Source organism: Cnephaeus nilssonii (assembly GCF_951640355.1).
Source record: "Cnephaeus nilssonii genome assembly, chromosome: 8".
Classification (NCBI taxonomy): domain Eukaryota; kingdom Metazoa; phylum Chordata; class Mammalia; order Chiroptera; family Vespertilionidae; genus Cnephaeus; species Cnephaeus nilssonii.
In genome coordinates this window covers 95309365-95336730 of record NC_137079.1, presented here as the reverse complement: position 1 = coordinate 95336730, position 27366 = coordinate 95309365, and the positions used below count along the sequence as shown (strand labels likewise).

The 27366-nt window shown below is 40.7% G+C and overlaps 1 protein-coding gene across 2 annotated transcripts in view; it reads right to left on the bottom strand.

Moving 5' to 3' along the window:
* Positions 1-27366, bottom strand: part of MIPEP (mitochondrial intermediate peptidase) — a 230656-nt gene that overhangs the window by 24313 nt on the left and 178977 nt on the right. For both annotated transcript variants that reach the window (XM_079778651.1, XM_079778654.1), the window contains 2 exons: positions 13036-13157; positions 9412-9485 (listed from right to left, as the gene is read on the bottom strand). In XM_079778651.1, coding sequence (XP_079634777.1) covers positions 9412-9485; positions 13036-13157 — 196 coding nt within the window. The remainder of the gene's footprint in view (positions 1-9411; positions 9486-13035; positions 13158-27366) is intronic.

Below are 27366 nucleotides of genomic sequence, written 5' to 3'. Positions count from 1 at the left end.
TCACAATACCAGATACTAAGCTATATTACAAAGCCACTGTTCTCAAAATTGCCTGGTACTGGAACAAGAACAGACATATAGACCAATGGAACACACCAGAGAACCCAGAGATCGACCCAAGCCATTATGCTCAATTAATATTTGACAAAGGAGGCAAGAGCATACAATGGAATCAAGACAGTCTCTTCAATAAAGAGTGTTGGGAAAAATGAAGAGATACATGCAAAAAAATGAAACTAGACCACCGACTTACACCATACACAAACATAAACTCAAAGTGGATAAAGGACTTAACCATAAGACGGGAAACCATAACAATCTTAGAAGAATCCATAGGCAGCAAAATATCAGACATATGTAATAGCAATATCTTTACTGATACAGATCCTAAGGCAATGGAAACTAAAGATAAAATAAACAAATGGGACTACATAAAAAAAAAAAAAAAGCATCTGCACAGCGAAAGAAACCATCAACAAAACAACAAGAAAGCCCACTGCATGGGAGAACGTATTTGACAATGTTAGTATTTCCGATAAGGGTTTAATCTCCAAAAATTACAAGGAACTCACACAACTTAACAAAAGGAAGATAAAAAATCCAATCATAAAGTGGGCAAAGGACTTAAATAGATACTTTTCAAAAGAGGACATACAGAAGGCCAAGAGATATATGAAAACATGCTCAAAGTCACTAACCATCCGAAAGACGCAAATCAAAACTACAATGAGGTATCATCTCACACCTGTCAGAATAGCTGTCATCAACAAATCAACAAAGGACAAATGCTGGCAAGGATGTGGAGAAAAAGGAACCCTTTTGCATTGCTGGTCAGAATGTAGACTGGTGCAGCCACTGTGAAAAACAGTATGTAATTTCCTCAAAAATTAAAAATGGAACTCCCATTTGATCCAGTAACCCCACTTCTAGGAATATATCCCAAGCAATCAGAAACACCAATCAGAAAGAATATATGCATCCCTATGTTCATAGCGGCACAATTCCCCATAGCTAAGATTTGGGAACAGTCTAAGTGCCCATCAGCTGATGAGTGGATTAAAACACTGTGATAGTACGCTGCTGTAAAAAAGAAGGAACTCTTACCATTTGGAACAGCATGGATGGACCTGTAGAGCATTATGCTAAGTGAAATAAGCCAGTCTGAGAAAGACAACTATCACATGAACTCACTTATTTGTGGAATATAATGAACAACATAAATTGATGAACCAAAATAGAGCCAGTGGAAAAAATATTTTAGAACATAATAGAAGTTATCCTGTTATTTGCAGATTTTTAATATTTCCTTAGACTTTGTGATATTATACTATGTTAGTACAGTTTTAGTGATATTTTTATGTGAAAAACATTTTTTCTTGAAATATTAATGTTTATTGCATGTAATATTATATTTAAAATAGTTTTTCTTAAAATAAAAAATAAAATAAAATAAATAAAATGCACACACAAAAAAAGAAGAGAAATAATGGAAAACTTCCCTAACTTGGGAAAGGAAACAGACAACTAAGTATAGGAAGCACAGAGAGTCCCAAACAAGATGAGCCCCAAAAGACCACAATAAGAGTATAATTAATCTAGTGACCCAGTGCATGAAATTTGTGCACATTAAAAGGGAATTAATTAGAGGAAATAGTTTAATATTGCTAATTAAATATTAATTTCTCTATAATAAAAGTGTCAGAGATAAAAGAAAATTAGTAAAATGTATATGAAAATCTTCTTCCTGTCAGAGTCTGGAGCATGCCACGGGAACCAGAGTCAAGTCCCCGCCCACCCACGTGTGCCTCAAAATCACACAAGACCCAGATCTGGCCGGCCCCACCCCATTGGGCTAGATCCAGACTCGGCTGGCCCCACCTAGTCAAGCCCCGCTGGGTGGGGGGGGGCACAGCCTCAGTTCGCCTGGCCCAGTGCTGGGGAGGGAGGCACGGCCTAAGGTCCCCCGGCCCAGGCCAGGGGGTGCACCTTGAGGTCCCCTGGCCCGGGCCAGGGGCACAGCCCGAGGTCCACCGTGAAGCCCCGCCAGGTGGATGGCGCGGCCTGAGGTCTCCCAGCCTGGCCAGGGTGGGGGGCATGGCCTGAGGTTCTCCGTCAAGCCCCGCCGGGCATGGGGTGTGCCCTGAGGTCACCCATCAAGCTCTGGTGGGTGGGGGTATGGCCTGAGGTCCCCTGTGAAGCCCTGCCAGTCGGGGGGCACAGCCTGATGTCCCTCATCAAACCCTGCCAGGTGGGGGACGCAGCCTGAGGTCCCCCACCCTGACGCCGGGGTGGGGGGGCATGGCTTGAGGTCCCCTGTCAAGCCCTGCTCGGCAGGGGTGCGGCCTGAGGTCCCCTGGTCAGGTGCCGGGGCGGGGGAAATGGCCTGAGGTCCCCTGTCAAGCCCCACCAGGCTGGAGGCACAGCCTCAGGTCCTCTGTCCCGGCCCAGCTCCACGCAGCCTCAGGTCCCTCCTGATTGCACATTAAAGCTCGTTTGGAAACTCAGCCTCCACTGTGGGCACAGCCATTTTGTGTTATGGAAGCCCTTCCTCCCTGTGGGAGCAGCAATCTTGTTATGGCGTGACGGTCAATTTGCATATTTCCTCTTTATTAGATAGGACTAGTGGCCCGGTGCATGAAATTTGTGCATGGGGGGGCGTGTCCCTCAGACCAGCCTGCACCCTTTCCAATCTGGGACCCCTGGGGGGATGTCCAAGTGCCAGCTTAGGCCCGTTCCCGTGGGATCAAGCCTAAACCAGCAGTCGGACATCTCTCTTGCAATCCGGCACTGCTGGCTCCTAACCGCTCACCTGCCTGCCTGCCTGATTGCCCCTAACCACTCTGCCTGCTGTCCTGATCAACCCCAACTTCCCCCCCTTCTGGCCTGATCACCCCTAACTGCCTGCCCCTGCTAGACCGATTGCCTCCAACTGACCCCCCACTGACCTGATCGCCTCCAAGTGCCCCTCCTGCTGGCCTGCTCGCCCCCAACTGCCCCTCCCCACTGGGGTGCTTACCCCCACCTACTCCCCCCTGCTGGCCTGCTCACCCCCAGTTGCCCCTCCCGCCAGTCTGATTGCCCCCAACTCCCCCCCCCCTCTGCTGGCCTGCTCACCCCCAACTGCCCCTGCCCTGACTGCCTGCTCATCCTCAACTGCCCTCTCCTGCTGGCCTGATCACCCTTAACCGCCTCTGCCTCGGCCCCACCACCATGGCTTTGTCTGGAAGGTCTTCTGGTCTAATTAGCATATTACCCTTTTATTAGTATAGATTGTTAAAAGATAAAGTTAGAACCTTAAAAGCAGCAACAGAAAAACAACATACAAGGGCATGCTCATAAGACTATCAGCTGACTTTTCAACAGAATCTTTACAGATCAGAAGGCAGTGGTATAATACATTCAACATGATGAATACCAAGAATACTCTATCCAGCAAGATTTATCATTCATAACTGAAGGATATCCAAGATTTTCCCAGACAAGCAAAAACTAAAGGAGTTCATCACCACTAAAGTGGCATTACCATAAATGTTAAAGAGAATTATTTAAGTGGAAAAGAAAAGGGCAAAAGTAGAAACAAGAAAATAAATGCAAGAGAAAAAAAAGTCTCATTAGCAAAGGCAAATATATAGTAAAGACATATTTATAACCACTTATAAATCTAGTATGAAAACAAAATGACAATAAATACATATTTATCAATAATTACTTTAAGTATAAATTGACTAAGTGCTCCATTAAAAAAGCACAGGGTGAATGAATGAATAAGAAAACAAGACCCTTATATATGCTGCCAACAGGAGACTCTAGACACACACAGACTAAAAGTAAAAGGATAGAAAAGGTATTTCATGAAAATGGTAACAAACAAAAAACCTGAGATTAGTCATGCTTATATCAGACAAAATAGGCTTTAAAACAAAGGCTATAACAAGAGACAAAGAAGGACCCAGCAATTCCACTTCTGGGCGCTCATCCAAAGAAAACAAAACACTAATTCGAAAGCTATAACGCACCCCTATGTTCACTGAAGCATTATTTACAACTAGAGGCCTGATGCACGAAATTCATGCAAGAGTAGGCCTTCCTTCCCCTGGCTGCCAGTACAGGCTTCCCTCTGGCCGCCGGCAGACACCCGGGACCCAGGCTTCCCTTGCAGCCCCAGCTTCGTCTAGAAGGTCATCCGGAATTAGTATATTATGCTTTTATTATTATAGATAGCCAAGCTCAGGAAGCAATCCAGGTATTCATCAACAGATGAATGGATAAAGAAGTAGACACACACACACACACACACACACACACACACACACACACACACACACAAACACACACCCCCTGTCAGAGATAGACTGAAAAAGAAGCTATGGAGAAACAGATAATAAATATTTTGAAGTCAAATCATATTTTATTTCCCATATGGAGATTAAGATTAAGTGACTTTCCCAAGCAACTTGTAATTAGTAAATGGCAGAGTTAGTAACTATAAATCCAATACGGTTGCACCACATGGCTGCTTTCCTTGTCTGAGGAAGGAAATGCTATTGTAACCACTATTTTGTTGTCTTTCAAATGGTGTTTAGGATGTTGAGAGGAAACAAATATAGGCTCTTTAAGAAAAGCTTCTGTTGCTGCAACTGTCTCGTGGAGGCCTTTAACTGTGAATGTGGACAAACAACAGGGAGAAAAGAAGTAGAGGGATGCTGTGTTTTATGGGACTTTATTGGGTTCTGGACACAAGCAGACTCATCTGTCTGTGGGCATTAGGAAAGACCAAGGGACTTGGAACTAGTGATGACTCATTCTAAAAAATCAAGTAACCAAAAAGTTCACCTGTATGGTGATCAAAGGCATTATGTATTTGATTTTGTTGAATATGTATCATTCAAAGAGTGTAAGTTCAATGCATAAGTATTCTGACTCTAAGAAATAGGTTGGAGTTAATTTGAAACCTAAGTCTTAAGTAAGGAGATTAATACATTTGTCATTTGGTCAGGGAGATACAATATTTGAAGGTAGGTACAGTCATCCATTGGTATCCACAGGAGATTAGTTCCAGGAACCTCCACAGATACAAAATGAGGATGCTCAAATGCTTTAGTCAGCTCTCCATACCCATGGAAGTGAAACCTGCAAATGCAGAGGGCCGACTGGATTCTATTTCTTTACCTTTTTGTACTTAATATAATTCTTTATATTTACCTCATAAGTAGTTAAATAAAATATATACAGCACCTATAAAATAAAAAATAATACTAACTCAATGGTTTATGCTTTTATATCACAACTCTCAGTAATTTCACTAATCAATCATAGGGATACCCTGGTGTTAAGACTATGAGCCATCATCTATGACATTCCTGTTTGGGGGACAGACTGGCTGCATACAAGAAAATGAGAAGCAATGGCTCATCTTGTTTTACAAATCCAACCCCATAAAGTGACACCAGGCATAATCTCTTTGCACGCTTCTCCATTCATCTTTGACATGCAACAAATCATGTGAATTAATGAGATGTGACAGAACAATATTAAGAAAAATATTAAGGTTTAAAAGCAGAACCACTCTATTGTTAGTACTAACTGGAATCTGAATGCTTTATCATCTCTGGTTTGAATCATGGGTCTTATTTTTCTCTTGAGTATATGAATTTTAGTTCTGAAATATTTTTTAAAAAGTGCCCTGGCCGGTTTTCTCAGTGGTTAGAGCATCGGCTTGCGGACAGAAGGGTGCTGGGTTCGATTCCCAGTCAAGGGCATGTACCTTGGCTGCAGGTTCCCAGCCCTGTTGAGGTGCTTGTGGAAGGCAACCAATCAATGTGTCTTCTTTCACATTAATGTTTCTCCCTCTCTCTCTTTCTTCCCCTCCTCCCCCCCTCCACTCTTTCTAGAAATCAATGGAGGAAATATCCTTGGGTGAGGATTAAAAAAATATTAAATTTCTTATCACAAAAATGTTTCATATAAAGAACAAAATTTTTAGAGACTTTTTTTTACAACATTCTTAGAAGAAGAGTAGAAAAATACACCACCCAAAAGATAAACACTGAAAAAAAATTCCATTTTTTTCTTTTGATGGAACCACATGTAAGCTAATACTTATGTGCAGAGAACATTTAGATCCTGGTCTCAAAAAGCATAAGCTAAGCACTGCTATTGAGAGAACATAACTAACAAAAAATCTATATGAGAAAGCAATCCTGAAGCATCTCATCTGATCACGAATCTCAGTGGGATGTGTACATAGCACCAAAACTACCAGCTAAAAAGTATACAATTTAAACTACTTGCTGTTTACAATTATGAGTCAACTACGAGGCCCGGTGCATGAAAATTCGTGCACTGGGGGGGGGGGGTCCCTCAGCCTGGCCAGTCCCCTCTCATAGTCCAGGAGTCCTCAGGGGATGTCCTACTGACGGCTTAGGCCCGCTCTCTGGGGAGAGCGGGCCTAAGCCGCAGTCTGGCCGCCCTCTGTAGGACGCAACTGGGCCGATCAGGGGAAGGCGCCGCCCCATCATCCTGCCGCTGCTGCTGCCTCTGGCCTCCCTCTGCAGGAGGCAACCAGGCCGATCAGGGGAAGGCACTGCCCCATCACCCCGCTGCTGCTGCCACTGCTGGCCCTCGCAGCTGCTGCGGCATTGTCCGGAAGACATCCAGTCTATCTAGTCTAATTAGCATATTACCCTTTTATTAGTATAGATTAATTTCACTTTCACACCAGTCCATAACAGACCCTTAACTATGTGTTCTGTTCCACAAACATGTGAAGCAGCACAGACTGATAAAGAGCCTGGTCTCTACTGCCAGAAGTCACAGGTTCAAATCCTGGGGCTTCTACCCACTGCCTCATCACTGAGACTGGGAGCAGGCCTGTTTCATCAGCTGTAAAATGGGGATAATGATAATTCCTACCTCACAGAATTGCTGGGAGATTAATCAGTACATGGAAAACATTGAAAACAGCTACTGGATATAGCAGAGTTCAATTAGGGTCAACTGGAAAACTGAGATGGCATCAGAATGCCTTCATTATCTTGAGAGGTCAACTCCCAGGCACTGGTAGAAAATCAAAATGTTCCTGGCAAAGGACAGCTGTGCTGTGCTACCTAAAACTGTAGGATCTCTGTTTTATACATTTGCTGTGGCGTTGGGCAGATCAAGCCTGTGTGAACGCACTTTCCTGGGTAAACAGAATTCGTAAGAGTTCCATTAAGAGCTGGGTTATTTCTCTAGGTTGTCTCACTACTTCATCTTCAGTACTTATCTAGCACCTGGCACATAATCAGCTCTCAACAAATACCCGCTTTTCTAAATGAATAGCTGAAGGAAAGGATCTGGAGCTCTGCAAAAGCAACAGGCATTTGACTAAACAGATCTAGGCAAGAAAACATTTATGTCAGACCCATTAATATTACTACCCACTCAATTATTACAATGAAAACAATATTTCCCTAATACTAGAAGTTATTTCTTAACTGCCATTTTTATCAGATAGTCAGAGGGATCAGCTGCAAATATAAAGGTCAATATATTGAAAGTATCTAATAATATTCATATCTTCCTTGAAATAGTTGTGAGAACATTATATAAAAATCATGATGGTTACATCCATTTACAGTAATTTTCAGTGAAAATACTGAAATTTAAAAATTACCAGAAAAATTAAATAGGAAAACAAACATGGTAATGCCTTAGAGAATGGTTAAGTTCTAATTTTTCAATCTGAAAAAGTCCAACCTGATGCCTTGCATTTCTAGCTTATAGAGAAAGAAATTAAAAATATGAATTAAATGAGTTCTGTTGGCTAAAGAAGTACTTTGTGATCTATTAAAATGTAAAGGTAAATTTTCTGAGAACTGATGGCAAATTTATAACTTTATGACAAATTTAACAATTTCCTATTAGAGTGTTAGTAACATTTTGAAAACTAAAGCCTGAAATTTTATCGTCACCTAAATAAAACACAGTAACTAAAAATTAATTTGTTATTTGGGATACAATGAAATAGAAATAAACATTAGAACAGAAATACAATGAAACTAATTTGTTCTTTGGGATACAATGAAATAGATTCTTAGAAAAACTAGATAGCTGGAGCATCATCTTTTAAAAAAATACACAGAAAATATGAAACAGCTCTTATTATAGACTAGAGGCCTGGAGCACGAATTCATGCATGGGTGGGGTCCAGCCGGCCCGCCCCAATTGGGTCCGATCGGGGCGGGCCGGCCAAAGGGAGGGGTCGCGGGTGGTTGGCCGACTGGCCCTGTCCCCTGGTCGAACTCCCGGTCATGGAGACAATTTGCATATTAGCCTTTTATATATAGGACTAGTGGCCTGGTGCACAGACTCATGCACATTGAAAGGAAATTAATTAGAAAAAATATTTTAATATCACTATTCGCCCTTTCTCTATAATAGAAGTGTCAACCAAATTCATAATTGACAATGACAGATCGAAACACACGTGTGCAATTGGCACCAGCGAGAGCTTTATATGTATCACGCATGCGCAAGTCAACTTAGTCTTTTACATATATAGAATAAACTTGCTTAATTAGACCTGCTTTCTGATTTAGCTAAACTTTTTCTAGCCCAGTGAAGCACCCCAACTTCTCTTTCAGGTGATTGTCAGCAATACAGCAGTAAATATCAACATGAAGCAGATTATTATTGTAGATCATGCAGGGAGAACAAAAGGTAAAATATTTAACTGCAGCAGTGTTTGACTGTATTCTGTGCAGTGAGAAAACCTGAAGTCATTTTCAAGGTCCACCATTTCTTACTTCTTTTCAGTCGGGTCAAGTTTCTAAGCTTTCTAAATCTCCGTTTTCTGGCTAATGAAAAGAAAATAGGATTCCACCGAGTCTCCTATCTACCTACTCCAGGACTTCTGTGAGGATCAAATAAGATAAGGCATGGGAAAATGCTTCATAGACATGTGGTTAAAGTGTAACATGTTTCCACCTGGCTATAAAGCAAGTTGTGTTCCTGGGCTGAAGAAACTGCAAGGAGGCTAGTCGCTAGGGAGAGGAAGCTGGGCTCGGCTGTGGGCTGCATTTTGCGCCATGGGGTCTTGGCAGAATTAGCTGCGATTTGGTGGGCTGTTGCTCCGGGGTGGTGGCGGGGCCTGTGTCCCACTTAGGGGAAGTAGAGTGTTGCTTTGTGGGCACCAGGTCTGTGGTGTCGTTTCTCTGTAAATGTCCAGTGCACATCATGGCAGCTCCTGCGTTGAGCGACTGTTCCCTGGTGGTCAGTGCACGTCATAGTGACTGGTCGGATGGATGGACACTTAGCATATTAGCCTTTTATATATATAGATCGTAAAAAATATAACTAAATGTGCTAATATCAAAACATATAACCCCCCCCCCCAAAAAAAAAAAGGTTCCAATCCTCATTTTGGTTTACCTTGCACCATGAGCATGGGCTCCCTGCCCCCACCGTGAGCCAGCATCTCCCTTCGGTACCGCTCCCCCGTCGACCTGGGGAGATAAGAGACTGTTACCCTCACCTCACGCATAGCCTACTCCTTCCCATTCACAGGTGTCTTGAGTTTCTCAAAAGAAGCCACATTGATATCAAATTCAGAAAACCTGTCACCATGAGATAATTCAGCTCTTAATTTTCTTGCTTCTAAAAATTTAATTCTAATTTTTAAATTATTCTAATGAGTAAAGCCATATATTTATTGTAAATGGCTAACTATATTTTTAGCTGCTTTGTAGCAATCTCTTCATAGAAAAGATTATTTCATTTACGTATTACAGAATAAGTAAGATTATATCCTCTTCATCATCTTTAGGATTAGTTTACAGTGAGATTTGAAATTATTTATGCCATTTTTCACTTTCATTAAAGAACTTGAGATGGCACATAACAAAGAGAAAAATAGCATCCTATATAATAAAAGGGTAATATACAAATTGACCGTCACTCCAATACACAAGATGGCTGCCCTTATGTGGACACAAGATGGCTGCCACAAGATGGCAGGCAGGGGAGGGCAGTTGGGAGTGATCAGGCCTTCAGGGGAGGGCAGTTGGGGGCAATTGGGCCTGCGGGGGAGGGCAGTTGGGGGCGACCAGGCCAGTAGAGGAGAGCAGTTAGGGGTGACCAGGCTGGCAGGGGAGGGCAGTTAGGGGCTATCGGGTCGGCAGGGGAGCAGTTAGGTGTTGATCAGGCTGGCAGGCAGAAGCGGTTAGGGGCAATCAGGCAGGCAGGCAAGTGGTTGGGAGCCAGCAGTCCTGGATTGTGAGGGGGCAGTCGGACATCCCTCAAGGGCTCCCAGATTGGAGAGGGTGCAGGCTGGCCTGAGGGACACCATCCCCTCCCACCCCCCGTGCACAAATTTCGTGCACCGGGCCTCTAGTTCTGAAATAAAAGTGAAGAAGAAAAAAGCTGGCAGGAGAGAATTAATTACCCTGGGAGACCTTGGTTGAGGATAATAGCTAAGGGAACAGAAAACTGGCTCAGCAGTGTGTGGGTGGCAAAGGCAAAGGCAAAGGCGGGAACAGCTCGTTTTCATCTGCAGATACTCTTGGTCAGCTGGATTCTATAAGGAATACTGTCTGCAACACTGGAAGGTCAGGAAGAATTTTTATAGACAGAAATTCTCTGAATTAATGGCACCTGGAGACAAGCTATTTAGTGCTATTCGTGTATTTTATGGAAGATGCAATTCTTTTAATGGAAATGACCACACACTATGATAACATAAAATAAATAAATTTTGATGGTTTCATTCCATTCTTTCTGTAGAATCTTTATGTATGGGCAATTTTGTGAACATGATTTCTAATCAGAATTTTTGACAGCATTACCATATCAAAAATATGTTCATATCACTAATTTGGGTTACATCCTGCAGTGAGAGCTAAGGCAAAGTGTGCCCCAAAGCAGGAAATGTGGACAGAAGGCTGGGCCTTCTCAGGGACAGGTGAGAGGGCCTGATTCCAGCCTCGGGGGCTTGGTATTCCCTCCCAACCACTGTACTCCGCTCCCCTGGCCTGAGTCAAACTCCTGCCACAGGCCTCCGGTTCTCCGCCGGCCTCAGCTCTGTCCTGCCTGGCTTCTTGATGTCAGCTTCCAGCTTGGTAATTTTTCAAAAGTGGGATCAGAAAGGATCTTTGGACAGAGGTTAGAAATTTTCTAGTCCAATGAGTATTTTTACTAGCTTACTTTTACATGTCTATAAAAACCATGGCAACTACATGTCCACGCAAGAATGCATATATAAACAAGATATAAATACTTGAAAATATATGTATTTAATAGTATGTGGTTTTCTAGTAAAGTGTAGTTCCTTTAAAGAAGATAATATTTTGTCTATTTTATAGAAATCTCCAGTAAAGAAATGTAATCCCCCAAACTGATTTATTGTGGTTAATTTTGGCTTTAGATCCTTTGAAAATAATAAACTCTGAAAGGCAGACCAAATGTCTGCAAGTGCAAAGGACTGAACACAAAATAACATGTGGGTACCATGCTGTAAAACATTTAAAAATTCTATTACATCAGATTTAAAAGATTTGAAACTGACTGTGATTAACTGCTGAGAAAAGCTAAACCTATGTCAAATTGTATGAAAAGTTGAGGGGGTGTGCAGGAAGCGGGGAAAGAGAAGGAACTAGGAATTAGCAGACCTAGATTATAATCTCAATCCACCCTGTTAACTATGAAGCCTTGAACAAACAAATCTGTTCTCTCTCAACCTCAGTTTCCTCTTATAAAACCCACTGGCTGAGCCAAAGCTGCTGAGTATAAAATAACATGCCACATGAAAACTCTAGGGCCTCTAGAAAGCTAAAATGTCATCCATCTTAAGCTGTGTGAGAACAGTCAAGAGAACAGTCATCCACAATGGCTGCCTGACATTTGGAGATGTATTTATTTGTGTGGTGAGGAGATAAAATGCTTTCAACGACTATCAGACCTGATCATAATTAGTGGTTTGCTTTCAAAGGCAGCTCCTTCTAAGGACTCATGGAACCAGAACTTGACTTCCTGCTGTCAGAAGGAGGCCCAATTAGGGAGCGATGGGAGCTCTCCCGTGCTTCTTCAACCAATAGGAGCCTTGTGATGACCCTCTCAGGCCCCGCTCTCCCTCCGCTCCAGCCCCCATGTCCTTCCTCTGTTGTGGGGAAAGGGGTGGCATCCTTGTCCCTAGATGAAATTTCCTGTGGGCTCATTAAAATTTACCACATCCACTGGCTAATCTGATGAACTATGATCTGGGAGAGGCCAGGAGTCTCCATACAAATGTTCCCGTAGCCTTCTAGACAGAGAGCTGCAGGCTGTGTTGTGGAAACCACTGACTATCCCATGAGGACAATGATGAGGCAGGGCAGTGGAAAGCCATGCTGGGCATGTACCCACATTGTCTGAGTGGCAGCAGGTGGAGCAGTCCTCCCCCCACCCCCCCCCCTTTTTTTTTATTGTCACTGCCTTTCAAGGTGATGGAAAAGTGCTCCAAAGTCAGGGAGAGTGTGAAGTTTCTAGAATAAACTGTATGCTAAGATCAATAACCGAAGTTTCCAGTGGTGCTTCTCCCAGAAGAAGAAAATAATAAGTCCTTTGTTAGGCAATAAAGAAATGAGGTGTTCCTCATTAGGGAAACTTCAGATGCTTGTGCTGAAAATAAGGACACTTGTCAAATAGGAAGTACTGGGTGCAACAGGGTACTGAAAACAGGCGAGGCTGGAAAACTAAGAAAACCTACAGGAAAGGATGAAGACAAAGCAATCTGGGCCCATTCTGTGCAGAAGCACAGAGCCCTCACACAAAGGGTCCCCGCCCCTGGGCGTGAGGGCAGAGTGCCAGGCTATCAGCAGCGGATGAGATAAGAAAGTTCGGGACCAGGCTCCGTATCTGAAAGGGCCTGGGAGAGGTTTGGACTGAGTGATGACACTGCCTCAGAAAGCTTCAGGCTGTGTCCTTGGTGGCCGAGGTTCTCAGAGCCCAATTTTGGATGTAGTGAGGTGGGGAGATTACAGAAGCTGAGGGGAACATTTTATGCCCTACTCCCCTTATTACCTGTTAAAAGGATCCTGTAGGAAACATTCCTTCCAAACCATGGAAGCTACTGCCCTGGACATCAGGTAAGAGTAATACTTGGCACCATAGCCCACGAGGTGACTGAATCGCAGCTGCCAGGCCTGCCAAAACAGAAACAGAGCACCAGGAACAATGAAGTCTCTCCAATTGCAAACGCTATGTATGAGAACACAATGAGAGCACATATGAGAATCTGCAAATGCTTTCATTTAAATTTCACCCTAGAGGGCCATGTCACTCACAATATTATTTTTTTTCACATTTTATACAGTTTTGAGTTGGACTGTGTCTCCTCAAAATTCTTATGTTGAAGCCCTAACCCCAGAACCTAAGAATGTGGCTATATTTGGGGAAGGGGCCTTTAAAATGCTGACTAAATTAAAAGGAAACTGTTGGGTGGGCCCTAATCCAATAGGACTGTTGTTTGAAGGGGAGAGGTACCAGGGAAGGGTGCGCACAGAGGAAAGACCATATGAGGACGTAGCAAGGCGGAGGTGGTCTGCAAGCCAAGGAGAGAGGCCTTGAGGAAACCAAACCTGACATCTAATTGTTTTGCATATTTGTCACTGCTGGGATTCATCTCAGTGACAGAAATGTAGAGAGGACAGCCCCGATGCGGTGGCAGAAGTGGTGATAACAGAGCAGGGCTGGACTTTGACACGGACTCCAGTCTGTCTGGAATGCCTTGTCGTCAGCAGCAGAAGAGGAAACGTCAGGTCTGGCACTGAGTGCATTCATTCTTTTGAGGACAATGATGTGGTTATTAAAGAAAGGCCATGTGAGCTTTCATGTAAGGATACTCTTCTCTGGAAAATTCTTTTCCTATGAATACTGCTCTTTCTCTGTACCTAAAAGCTGAAAATACCTACATTCTGATTGGTTAGTAGGAGAAGGGCTATCCAAGTGCAAATGCATAAGCTACCATAGCATATGCATTCATGGTAACACTATTACAACAAAAGCTAGAGTTACAAACACTATCCTTAAAATACATGTTTATGACTTTAAAATTTTTACTTTTCTGAAACAATCTGACATGCAATAATCCACTTGTATTCCAATGTATGCTTTATCTGACATTCAAACTTTTCAAAAAATAAATTGAAGCCTAAGATTTTTTTTAAACTCAGATAATCATTACATAATAAATCTTTTAACTCCCTAGAAAAATAAAGTATAATTCTCATCACAAATCTATAAACTAGACAAGCAACTGCTACCTAAATTATTAAGGAACAAATATTAACCAAACATAGATGGTTCCTTGATCACAGTGGTGTGGCAAATTTTAGAACATACTCTGAGTCCTACACCCATTTTAATGATGAAGTCATAGTGCTGATTTTCTCTAAGTGTGTCCCATACTTTTAGACAAGTGTTTGCCTGGACTGGGCAAAGGGGCTGTTATAAAGGAAGGCATGCCAGAATAGTCAGGCTAATGTAGAACATGAGGGTACCAGGGAAGAGATAAACAATATCCTCATATCCACTACCCCTTTTTTACAAAAGAATATGATTAGAAGTAAGGTGGGCACCTTGCCAGTTATGCCCTTGAAGGAAAGAGATGTGCCTCCTCCTCCTTGTCCTGCATCACATGGGGCCATCTGTGGAGGTGAGACCCTATCAATGGGGGAGCTGTAAGTAGGAGTGTGGCCTCTGCCTCCCTGTGGCCACAGTGCTGGGAGGTGTGCTCACATGGAAGCTATTCTGGGTCTGTTACAGTAACCAGACCAGGATCCTTTCTAATTCACCTCAGGCACAGGTGCCACCACCAAGCAGCACCATGAAAATATGAAGACTGGTGGGGCTGAAGCCCTTGAGGCTCAACAGTGGCATTGTCCTGGGCTCAGAGAATGTGACTGCATATCCTCTTGCCAACAAGTACCCTCAGGGGGCAGTGGAGAGCATGGGAAGATAGAAACAGGCTTTATACCCTGTTTGTATGCAAGTGGTAATTAAATTGAAGGCAAATAGCCAACGACCATCTATGGATCAGATTCTGTTATAACAAACTTTGAATGACTAAAGTTTTAGTCCAAGGGTGGGATCTCATGGAATTCATTTATAATCTACACACAGTTCTGTGTACTCTGTATTATTCAAAAAAGGGATCTATGTCAGTTTTTGTGTTATGCTGGAATCTTAATGTACCACTGGTGATCTTTTCCATATAAAGCCACAGGCGTGTGATTGTATCTTCTGTAATGGAATATAACTGGCTGCTTTAACATGATACTCCAATACTGGGTCTCATGCTCTTAATGATATAAGTCTCTCTCAGGATGAAAGCCCCAAGGCTCGTGGTAGCACATAGTTAAGGAGCTCTGTCTTTGAAACTTTTCCTTCTTGGTGATCTGCCAGAACAAGTTTGGCAGCCTTTGCTATAGTGAGCTGAGTTTAATTTTGTTTAGATTTGAGCTGAGTACAGTTTGTTTTCTCTTGAAAGCAGGCCTACTTTAATAATGGTATTTAATTTGAACTAAGAAATTTCTAAGTTCCTTAGTTTCATCAACTTGTAACTGAGCTCCCACATAAACAGAGCAATAAAAATAAGACCTTTCAGAAGTGCAGAAAGAGACATCAAGATTTGTGCAATGCATAGTGTCCTGAACTGCCACAGCGTCTGCCTTACACTAATGTCCCCACCTGGATACAGATATTCTAGCAAAGTGCACACCTCGCTGTATCTTGTTCTTTAATTATAGGCTTGATTCCCATACTACTTCAAGACATGCTGAATAAATTATACCTTTCATCAGTGGTTTGTAAGTTTATGACAGACTACGACCTACAATTTCACTGCCGTTTGACCACAAATGGCTAAATTCCTGCTAATTCAACCTAATATTAAGTTCTTGTTGCCATTTCACTCATTCATCAGGAAAAATTAAAGACAGAATTTCATTTTAAGCTCTGAAATTATATAATATAATTTCATCTTATATCCTCTTCCTTTTAAATTGAAGTTTTCTTCTTCTTAAAGGGCATTTATCAGGTGGACAAAAGGTTTCACTCCTCCTTCAATGCGTAATGTGTGGATGTGATCTCAAAAACAAAGGATTCAAGCACTTTTGCAGTTTCTCTTATTCTGTCTACAGATGTAGATTTCCCAATCCTAAAACTATTCCAAGACACAGCTATTAAAAATTTCCCTTGAGTTAGATAATCTCCGTGACTCCATATAAAAGACAAAAACACAGAGCAGGAGAAGCAACACGGTAGGAACTCCAAGGATACGGTAACTCGTTTTAGAACTCAGACAGGTGAGGCCCTTGGATGATTCATATTTGCTATAGCCCTTTTCCATTCACATAATTTTCCTCCAGCCAAATCACAGACAGAGCCAGGAATGGAAAGGTAGCAAAGTGGATGGTTACTTGCCACAGTTGTCTCCCTGTATCTGAGGGTGATACGTTTCCATACTCCCAGTGGGTTCCTAAAACTGGGAATAGTACCAAATCCTATATCTACTAGGTTTCTTTCCTATATAAACATACCTATGATAAAGTTTAATTTATAAATTAGGCACAGGAAGAGATTCACAACAAAAACTAATAATAAAATAGAACAATTACAATAATATAATCAAAGTTATGTGAAAGGTGAATTATTAAATAAGATAGGGTTACTTGAACACAAGCATAGTGATATCTCGACAGTCGATCTGATAAGCAAGATGGCTACTAAGTGATTAACGGGCTGGTAGTGTATACAAGAGTGGACACATTGGACGAAGGGATGATTCATGTCCTGGGCAGGACAGAGTAGAATGGCAAGAGATTTCATCACACTACTCAGAACAGTGCACAATTTAAAAATTATAAATTGTTTATTTCTGGAATTTTCCATTTAATATTTTGGAATGCAGTTGGCCACAGGTAACTGAAACTATAGAAAGTGAAACCATGAATAAAGGTGGACTGCAATATCTATTTCAGTTTTGAACCTAGAAGAGGGACTAGTACAGAGTAAGCAGTCAATAACTACATGTTAAATGCTGAATGTCTCAATAACCATTTCTTTTATACTACCAATAGCACATCCTTTCTTAATTTCTAGCTACATGTATATAAATGCATTTCATTTAGCCAAAATTTATTTTAGAACAATTTTATCAGTGGGGCATTATAAACCGCATGAGAACATAAATGACACCCATTGCTTCCTTGGTGTTTGTCATACTGAACTGAAAGTTCCTTAAGAGCAAGGACCACAATACTCTGTGCAGGTCTAGACTCTGCACGGTACCTGGAGCACAACAGAATTCAACAGCTGTCTGCTGAATGGATGGATGGACAGAATGATAGATTGCTGGAATGATGAATGTATGAACACTATAGGATTTTTTCAAAGAGATGCTCAATGTTCCTGAAAGATAGACTTTTCAGTGAGATAAACTCAGGAATAATATCCATATCACAAATAGGAGACTATTACAGTGCTAAACACAATTTTTGGATCTCAGGGTGACTATGAATAGTTTTCTAAAAAGAAGTCTTTGACTACATTAATTGATAGGTGATATAGGATTGGAGGCTAATTCTGGCACCAGATCTCCAGGTCTGGACTATGTACAGGATCTATGTAGTGCTTCCTAGTGTGTGATTTCAATCTCCAAGGACTAGCAGTACCGTACAAGCTTATAAAGGCCTTTTGTTCAATATGTACCTGTTATAATTAGAATAACTTAATGATAGCAAAAAAAAAAAAAAGGCAAATTCCTAAGGTAGTCTGTGTGGACAGACCATTTTGACTTTTCACATTATCCATGTACAATACTGCTGATTATGGAGTTATCTCTTATGATATCAAATCTATGGCATCTAAAAGTGTTTAATAATGAGCCACAATGGACAGTAGAAGCAGATACTCTTCTATCTGCCTTATGTTCATATTCTCTATCTTAATATACTTATATAGGATGTCTCCCCAAAATGTATACACACACATTGAATAATTATAAAAGAAGTGCTTATTAAAATATATTTCATTTTCAAAATTGAACTATCAGCTATAAAAGTGTGTATATATTTTTTGTGACACCCTGTATTTATTCCATGAATTAATATAGACTAGTATTTCTAATTTGGTAAAAACCCCTATTGATATTTTATCCAAGCCAATGAAAAACAGTGACAAACAGGAATTCTCAATTTTGAATATAAAGTGGCTTTAGATGTATCACAGCTATTATGGTGGACACACTCTCAGGTGGTTTCTATGATCTTGTTTTCCCGTTCACACCGTATGAAATCTCCTCTCCTTATCTGTGGGCAGGACCTGTACCTTGCTTCTAACCAATTGAATATGGCAAAGGTGATGGGATATTACTTCCATGATTAGTTATGCTATACACAATATCTCTATTTGGCTGGCAGACGCACTCAAGGAACCTCTTTGATAGCCTGAGGAAGCCAGCAGCCATGTTTAGAAAGCCTGCCTGGCAGAGACCTGGAGGTGGCCTCTGAGAGATAGGGGTGTCCTGAAGTTGACATCCAACAGAAGTTGGGGCCCTCAGTCCCACAACTTCAAAGCTATGAATTCTGCCAAAATCCTGAGTGAAGCAGTCAAGCCCTCAGATGAGAACATGGCCTGGCCAACACCTCGAATGCCTCCTGGGAACCACAAACAGTATGTAGCTAAGTGATCTCTGACTGCTGATCCACATTGCTTTAAGCCACTAAGTTTGCGGGGATTTGTTATACAGCAATAGGCAACTAATACCATTATCTATTTAACAGTATGATAGTTATGTTCAGAAATACTATTAAGAGAAATAAATCCCTGAAATATAGGGGGATACCTATATTTATAAAGTATACCTGGTGATTTCATGAAAATCTTATGAGAAAGATATTTTTATAAATATTTCATAAATATTTTAACAGGTTGTATTTTACAAATAGACTAAAAAATGAGTAATTTGATCAAGGCTAATGGCAGAGATTGTTAAGTAGACCCTCCTCATTTCCCTCTTCTTCCTCTTAGAAACAGAATCACACTATTCCTCTACTAAATTTGAGCAAGGCTTGTGATCATTCTGACAGATGTGGTCATCCAAATTTCCTTGAGGCTCACTGTGGCTATGCAACTATACTTTAAAGCAGATGTGAATGGAGGTAATGTGTACAAAGTTCTTCAAAAGAAAGCCTATCACTTTCCACATTCTCTTATTCCTTTCCTAATACCTTGAAACAGTGAAAACTGGAACCATAGTGTTGAATTAGAAGATAAAAGCCAAGCGCAGAAAAGCCACTAGTCCAACAGCCCTACCTACTCACCTTTGTCTTGTTTGGCAGAAGGAAAAAACTTGATTTAAGTAATTGTATTTTGAGGGTCTTTGTCACAGCACCTTTTCATGCACACCAACTGAAAATGACATGGATCTACACGTAGGAGACAGAATTCAAACCCAGGCATCTTTCTAAATTCAAAGCCCATGCTTTCTTGCTATTCCATAGTGCATATCCTAAAGTATCTAATTATGTGACATACATACTGCTTCCTACTAATGTGAAAATTAAAATAATTTTTATTTCAAATTCTTGACCCCCAAAACATATTCCTCAGCTACATTTGTGTGTTTATATTTGATATCTACAACTTGTAACTTACTTTCCATCATATCAGCTTAAACACATATCAAAACATACCAAACAGCTATGTTTACAGCTAAAAAGGAAGGTCCTATACAAGTAATGATTAAAGTCAGTATTATAAGGTCAGATATTGACACTGCTGGACCTGAGGAAGGCTTCTGGGACCTGCGGATGGCCTAAAGCTGGCAGCCAGCAAGAAGATAGCTTAAGTATAATAATACTAATACTAAGTATAATAATAAGAGTAAGTTAAAATGTTAACACTGCATTCCAATATGTAAAAATAGGTATCAGACACAAATCCTTCTCCACATTACCAAATAATTTCTAAAAATGCCATGATGAGAATTTTATAACATCCTAATGACAACTAGAAAATATTTTGTATGCTAATGGTAGAAATATGGCCTATTTTAAGGAGATTGGACCCAGTCTTAAAATCATTCCTAACAAACTAACAAATCTTTCTAGGCAATTTAAATAGGAACATCAGACACACTGTTAATGATGTGCAAAGTACTAAGCAGGAGTATGTCTCCTTAGTATGCCAACCTCAATTGTCAATTTTATTTTATATACTAGGGGCCCGGTGCATGAAATTCGTGCACTGGGGGTGGGGGGTCCCTCAATCCAACCTGCCCCCTCTCTCATACTGGGAGCCCCCAGGAGATGTCCTACTGACGGCTTAGGCCCGCTCCCCTTTGTGAGAGGCAACTGGGCTGATCAGGGGAAGGCACCAGCCCCATCACCCCACTGCTGCAGCCACTGCCAGTCACCATAGCCACCAAGGTGTTTTCATCAACACGGACTCCAGTCCCTTCACCAAGAAAAAATGACAACTTTCTTTAGGCATTTTCAAGATGTGTCTTTCATAGGATATGCATTTCTTTATTTATTTTTTATCCTCACCTGAGGATATGTTTCCATTGACTTTTAGAGAATGTGGAAGAGAAAGGGAAAGATAGAGAGAAACATCAAAGTGAGAGGGACACTTTGATTGGTAGCCTCCTGCATGAGCCCTGACCTGGGCCCCAGCCAGGGAGGAGCCTGCAACCTAGGTACATGCCCTTGATCAGAATCGAACCCAGACCCTGCTGTCTGCAGGCCGAGGCATTATCCACTGAATCAAACCGGCTAGGGCAGGATATGACATTTCTTAGCCCTCCAGCAGCGGACCTTCATTTTTTTCTCCAGAAGTGAGGTAGAAAAACCCTAGATCACCTTTTTGGATTCTTATTACCCAAGTTACTAAGAATATTACCAGTGGCATACAGGAAGCTTAGCCAATGTGCAGTCAGAAAAGGTGTTTCCTCTTTAGTTCACACCAATCGCGGGCTGGGCCCTGTCCAGGCCTAAAGCCTCTGGCCGAAGCTTTAAGCCTGGGCAGGGGACCTCCAGCTCCCTCTGATCGCCGGCTCATAGTCCAGGCCACATAGTCCCCCAGCTCCCTGCAATCGATCGCAGGCTCCACACCTACCCCTCGTTGGGATTGCAGGCTTGGCCCTGCCTCAGGCCCTTCCCAGGCTGCTCTGGGCCCACGCGGCCTTACCTCACAGTGACCTGGGTGCCAGAATGTTCCTGGGACACAGGCACTCAGCGCCTATGTATGCAAATTAACTGCCATCTTTTTTAGGTTAATTTTCATACTCACTCTGATTGGCTATGGGTGTAGCGAAGGTACGGTCAATTTACATGTTTGTCTATTATTAGGTAAGAAGATAGTTACCAGGGGAAAAAAAGCTTTACAAAACAAAAATAAATACCCTGGAAATATCAGATTGTGTCTATCAAAGCTAACCTTTTAGCACAGTAAAGTTGTAAATGATTCAGTAAGAAAAAAAAGAGATGTAAATGAATCGAGTGGAAATGCATTTATTAGATGAAACATGAATAGGCAATATTAAACTAATTAATTGAGGTAATAAACAAAAAGCAATAAGCAGGGAGCTGGAACTAAGACATGCTGGCTTTTATCATCCTAATCAAAGTTCCTTAATACTGCCTTTCCCCTTGCCTGTAACATCTCAAAAGGCATATTCCTCTTCATTCAAAAGCAGGGGCGGGAACCTTTTTTCTGCTAAGAGCCATTTGGATATTTATAATATAATTTGAGGGCCATGCAAAATAATCAACTTAAATATAAAATTTTTAATTAGCCTGCTATATTTGGTCAAACATTTAATTTACTCACCTCTAATGCCTTGGTAGGGACTGACTAAATGATTTCATGGACCTTATGTGGCCGAGAGCCAGACGTTCCCAAGCCCTGCTCTAAAGGAACTAAGTAATGAGGACTTTCACAAGCAGTTATCTAGACTTAACAAGAAAAACAGTGGGAGGACTCAAATAAATAAAATTACAAATGAAAGAAGAGATTACAACAGATACCACAGAAATACAAAAGGTCATAAGAGACTATGAAAAATTATATACCAACAAATTGGATAACCCAGAAGAAATAAATACATTTTTTTGTTTTGCTTTTTTAAAAAATTTATTTATTTTTTAAAATTTCTTTATTAAGGTATTACATATGTGTCCTTATTCCCCCATTACCACCCACCTCCCATTCATGTCCCCACCCCCCTGTTGTCTGTGTACATTGATTAGGCTTATATGCAAGCATATAAGTCCTTTGGTTGATCTCTCCCTCTTACCCCCACCCTCCCCTACCTTCACTGAGGTTTGATGTTCTGATTGATGTTTCTCTGTCTCTGGATCTATTTTTGTTCATCAGTTTATGTTGTCCATTATATTCTACAAATGAGTGAGATCATGTGATATTTATCTTTCTCTGACTGGCTTATTTCACTTAGCATAATGCTCTCCATCTCCATCCATGTTGTTGCAAATGGTAAGAACTCCTTCTTTTTTACCCCAGCATAGTATTCCATTGTGTAGATGTACCACAGGTTTTTAATCCACGCATCTGCTGATGGGCACTTAGGCTGTTTCCAAATCTTAGCTATGGTGAATTGTGCTGCTATGAACATATGGGTGCATATATCCTTTCTAATTCGTGTTTCTACTTTCTTGGGATATATTCCTAGAAGTGGGATCACTGGGTCAAATGGGAGTTCCATTTTTAGTTTTTTGAGGAAACTCCATATTGTTCTCCACAGTGGCTGCACCAGTCTGCATTCCCACCAGCAATGCACGAGGGTTCCTTTTTCTCCGCATCCTCGCCAGCACTTGTCATTTGTTGACTTGTTGATAATAGCCGTTCTGACAGGTGTGAGATGGTACCACATTGTTGTTTTGATTTGCATCTGATGATTAGTGACTTTGAGCAGGTTTTCATATGTCTCTTGGCCTTTCTTCTGTCTTCTTTCGAAAAGTGTCTATTTAGGTCAGTTGCCCATTTTTTGATTGGGTTGTTTATCTTCTTTTTGTTAAGCTGCATGAGTTCCCTGTAAATGTTGGAGATTAAACCCTTATTGTTGATATCATTGGCAAATATGTTCTCCCATGCAGTGGGCTTTCTTGTTGTTTTATTGATGGTTTCCTTTGCTGTGCAAAAGCTTTTTATTTTGATGTAGTCCCATTTGTTTATTTTCTCTTTAGTTTCCATTGCCCTAGGAGCAGTATCAGTGAAGAAATTGCTTTGGCATATGTCAGAGATTTTTCTGCCTATGGATTCCTCTAGTATTTTTATGGTTTCCCATCATATGTTTAAGTCTTTGATCCATTTTGAGTTTATTTTTGTGTATGGTGTAAGTTGGTGGTCTAGTTTCATATTTTTGCATGTATCTGTCCAATTTTCCCAACACCATTTATTGAAGAGACTGTCTTGACTCCATTGTATGTTCATGTCTCCTTTGTCAAATATTAGTTGAGCATAGTGATTTGGGTCGATTTCTGGGTTCTCTATTCTATTCCATTGATCTATATGTCTGTTCTTGTGCCAATACCAGGCAGTTTTGAGAACAGTGGCTTTGAAATACAGCTTGATATCTGATATTGAGATCCCACCTACTTTGTTCTTCTTTCTCAGATTGCTGTAGCTATTCGGGGTCTTTTCATATTCCAGATGAATTTTTGGAAAGTTCATTCTAGGTCTGTGAAATATGCCGTTCGTATTTTAATGGGAAGTGCAATGAATTTATAGATTGCTTTGGGTAGTATGGACATTTTGATGATGTTGATTCTACCAATCCATGAATATGGTATGTTTTTCCATCTGTTTATGTTTTCCTCTATCTCTTTTTTCAGTGTCCTGTAGTTTTCCGCATATAGGTCTTTTATCTCCTTAGTTAAGTTTATTGCCAGGTTTCTTAATTTTTTTGGTGCGATGGTAAATGGGATTGCTTTTTTAGTCTCTCTTTTTGTAAGTTCATTATTGGTGTATAGAAATGCCATAGATTTCTTGGCGTTAATTTTGTATCCTGCTACCTTGCCAAATTCATTTATTAAGTCTAATAATTTTTTGATGGAGTCTTTAAGGTTTTCTATGTACAGTATTATGTCATCTGCAAATAAGGACAGTTTTACTTCTTTTCCAATTTGGATGCCTTTTATTTCTTCTTCTTGTCTGATTGCAATGGCTAGTACTTCCAGCACTATGTTGAACAGGAGTGGTGAGAGTGGGCATCCCTGTCTTGTTCCTGTTCTTAGGGGAAATGGTTTTAGTTTTTGCCCATTGAGTATTATGTTGGCTGTGAGTTTGTCATATATGGCTTTTATTATGTTGAGGTATGATCCTTCTATTCCCACCTTGCTGAGAGTTTGTATCAAGAAAGGGTGTTGGATTTTGTCAAATGCTTTTTCTGCATCAATTGATATAACCATGTGATTTTTATTTCTCAATTTGTTTATGTGATGTATCACGTTTATTGATTTGTGAATATTGTACCATCATTGCATCCCCGGGATAAATCCTACTTGGTCATGGTGTATGATCTTTCTGATGTACTGCTGGATCTGATTTGCTAGAATTTTGTTGAGGATTTTTGCATCTATATTCATGAGGGATATTGGTCTGTAATTCTTTTTCATTGTGTTATCTTTATCTGGTTTTGGTATTAGGGTGATGCTGGCTTCATAGAAGGAGCTTGAAAGTGTTCCTTCCTCTTGAATTTTGTGGAATAGTCTGAGGAGGATAGGTTTTAGTTCTTCCTTGAATGTTTGGTAAAACTCCCCTGTGAAGCCATCTGGCTCCGGGCTTTTGTTTGCTGGAAGTTTTTTGATGACTGCTTCAATTTTTTCCATAGTTATCTGCCTATTGAGATTTTTCGTATCTTCCTTGAGTAAGTTTTGGAAGGTTGTATTTTTTTTGGAATGTGTCCATTTCCTCCAGGTTGCCTAGTTTGTTAGAATAGAGTTGTTCATAGTATTTTTTAATAATCCTTTGTATTTCTGTGGGGTCTGTTGTTATTTCTCCTCTTTCATTTCAGATTTTGTTTATTTGGGTCCTTTCTCTTTGATTCTTGGTGAGCCTGGCTAGAGTTTCATCAATCTTGTTTATCCTTTCAAAGAACCAGCTCTTGGTTTTATTGATCTTTTGTATTTTTTTTGGTCTCTATGTCATTCATTTCTGCTCTGATCTTTATTATTTCCTTCCTTCTGCTCACTGTGGGCTTCTCTTGTTGCTCTCTTACTAATTCTTTGAGTTGTTGAGTTAGATGATTTATTACCATTTTTTCTTGTTTTTTTGAGGTAGGCCTGTAGAGCTATAAACTTCCCTCTCAGGACTGCTTTCATTGTGTCCCATAGTATTTGCATTGTTGTGGGTTTTTTTTGTCATTAGTCTCCAGGATATTTTTAATTTCTTCTTTGATCTCATTGATAACCCAATCATTGTTTAATAGCATGCTATTCAGCTTCCAAGTGTTTGAATTTTTTGGAATGTTTTTATTGTAGTTTATTTGTAATACTAGAGGCCTGGTGCACGAATTCATGCAAGAGTGGTGAAGGGAGGGGGAGGGACCGCAGGAGGTTGGCTGGCTGCTGGCCAAGGGAGGTTGGCTGTGGAAGCACACTGACCACCAGGGGACAGCTCCTGTGGTGAACGTCTGCCACGTGGTCGTCAGTGCACATCATAGCAACCAGTCGTTCTGCTCGTTTGGTGGTAACTGTTACTTACGCTTTTATATATATAGATTATGCCACTGTGGTCTGAGAAAATGCTTGATATGATTTCAATCTTCTTGAATTTGGGGAGATTTTTTTTGTGACCCAATATGTGGTCTATTTTTGAAAATGTCCCATGTGCACTTGAGAAGACTGTATATTCCGTGGCTTTGGGGTGAAATGCTCTGAAGATGTCATTTAGGTCCATCTGATCTAGTGAGTCATTTAGAGTTGCTGTTTCTTTGCTGATTTTTTGTCTAGAGGATTTATCCAGTGATGTCAGTGGTGTATTAAAGTCCCCTACTATGATTGTACTGTTGTCTATCTCTCCCTTGATATCTTCCAGAAGTTTTTTTTACGTATTTGGGTGGACCTGCATTGGGTGCATATGTGTATCAGGGTTATATCCTCTTGTTGTAGCGATCCCTTTAGTATTATGAAGTGGCCTTCCTTATCTCTTGTTATGGCCTTTACTTTGAGGTCTATTTTGTCAGAAATAAGTACTGCTGCCCCAGCTTTTTTTTCATTTCCATTTGCCTGAAAGATGTTTTTCCATCCCTTCACTTTCAGTCTGTATGAGTCCCTTTTTCTGAGGTGGGTCTCTTGTAGACAGCATATATATGGGTCATGTTTTTTTTATCCATTCAGCCACTCAGTGTCTTTTGATTGGAGCATTTAGTCTGTTTACATTTAAAGTTATTATTGAAAGTTACTTATTTGTAGTCATTTTTATTTTTTGTGTCTGTGTTCCTTCTTACCTTTTTATTTCTTCTTTTCACACCAGTCCCTTTTGCATTTCTTGCATTGCTGGCTTGGTAGTGATAAACTCCCTTAGCATTTTTTTTTTGTCTGTGAAGCTCCTTATTTCCCTTCAATTTTGAATGATAACCTTGCTGGATAGAGTATTCTTGGATTCAGTCCCTTGCTTTGTATCACTTTGTAAATTTCCTTCCATTCTTTTCTGGCCTGATGTGTTCCTGTTGAGAAATCATTTGATAATCTAATGGGAGCTCCCTTGCATGTAACTTTCTGTCTGTCTCTTGCAACCTTTAAGATTCTCTTTGTCCTGAATACTTGCCATCGTAATTATGATGTGTCTTGGTGTGGATCTTTTCGGGTTCATCCTGTTTGGGACTCTGTGCTTGTGTGACTTTTTTCTTTCCCACATCAGGGAAGTTTTCTGACATTATTTCTTCAAATAGTTCTTCTAACCCTTGTTCCTCTTCCTGTTTTTCTGGCACCCCTATTATTCGTATGTTGCTTCATTTCATGTTGTCCCATAGCTACCTTATGCTCTCCTCCTGACTTTTAATTTTTTTCTCCAGTTGCAATTCAGTTTGGCTGTGTTTTGCTTCCCTGTCTTCTAGTTCACTAATTCGGTCCTCTGCTTCTCCGTCTACTGTTGAAACTTTCCATGGTGTTTTTGGTTGCAGCTATATCACTCTTCATTTCTTCTTGATTCTTACATAAGGTGTTGATTTTTTCTTCCATCCCTATGAACTCTATGACCCTTATTCTGAATTCTTTTTCTGACATATTGCATGCCTCTGTTTCACTTACCTGATTTTCTGGCGATTCCTCCTTTTCTTTCCTTTGTGGGTAACTCTGTCTACCCATTTTTGGTCTCACTGACTGATCTAGA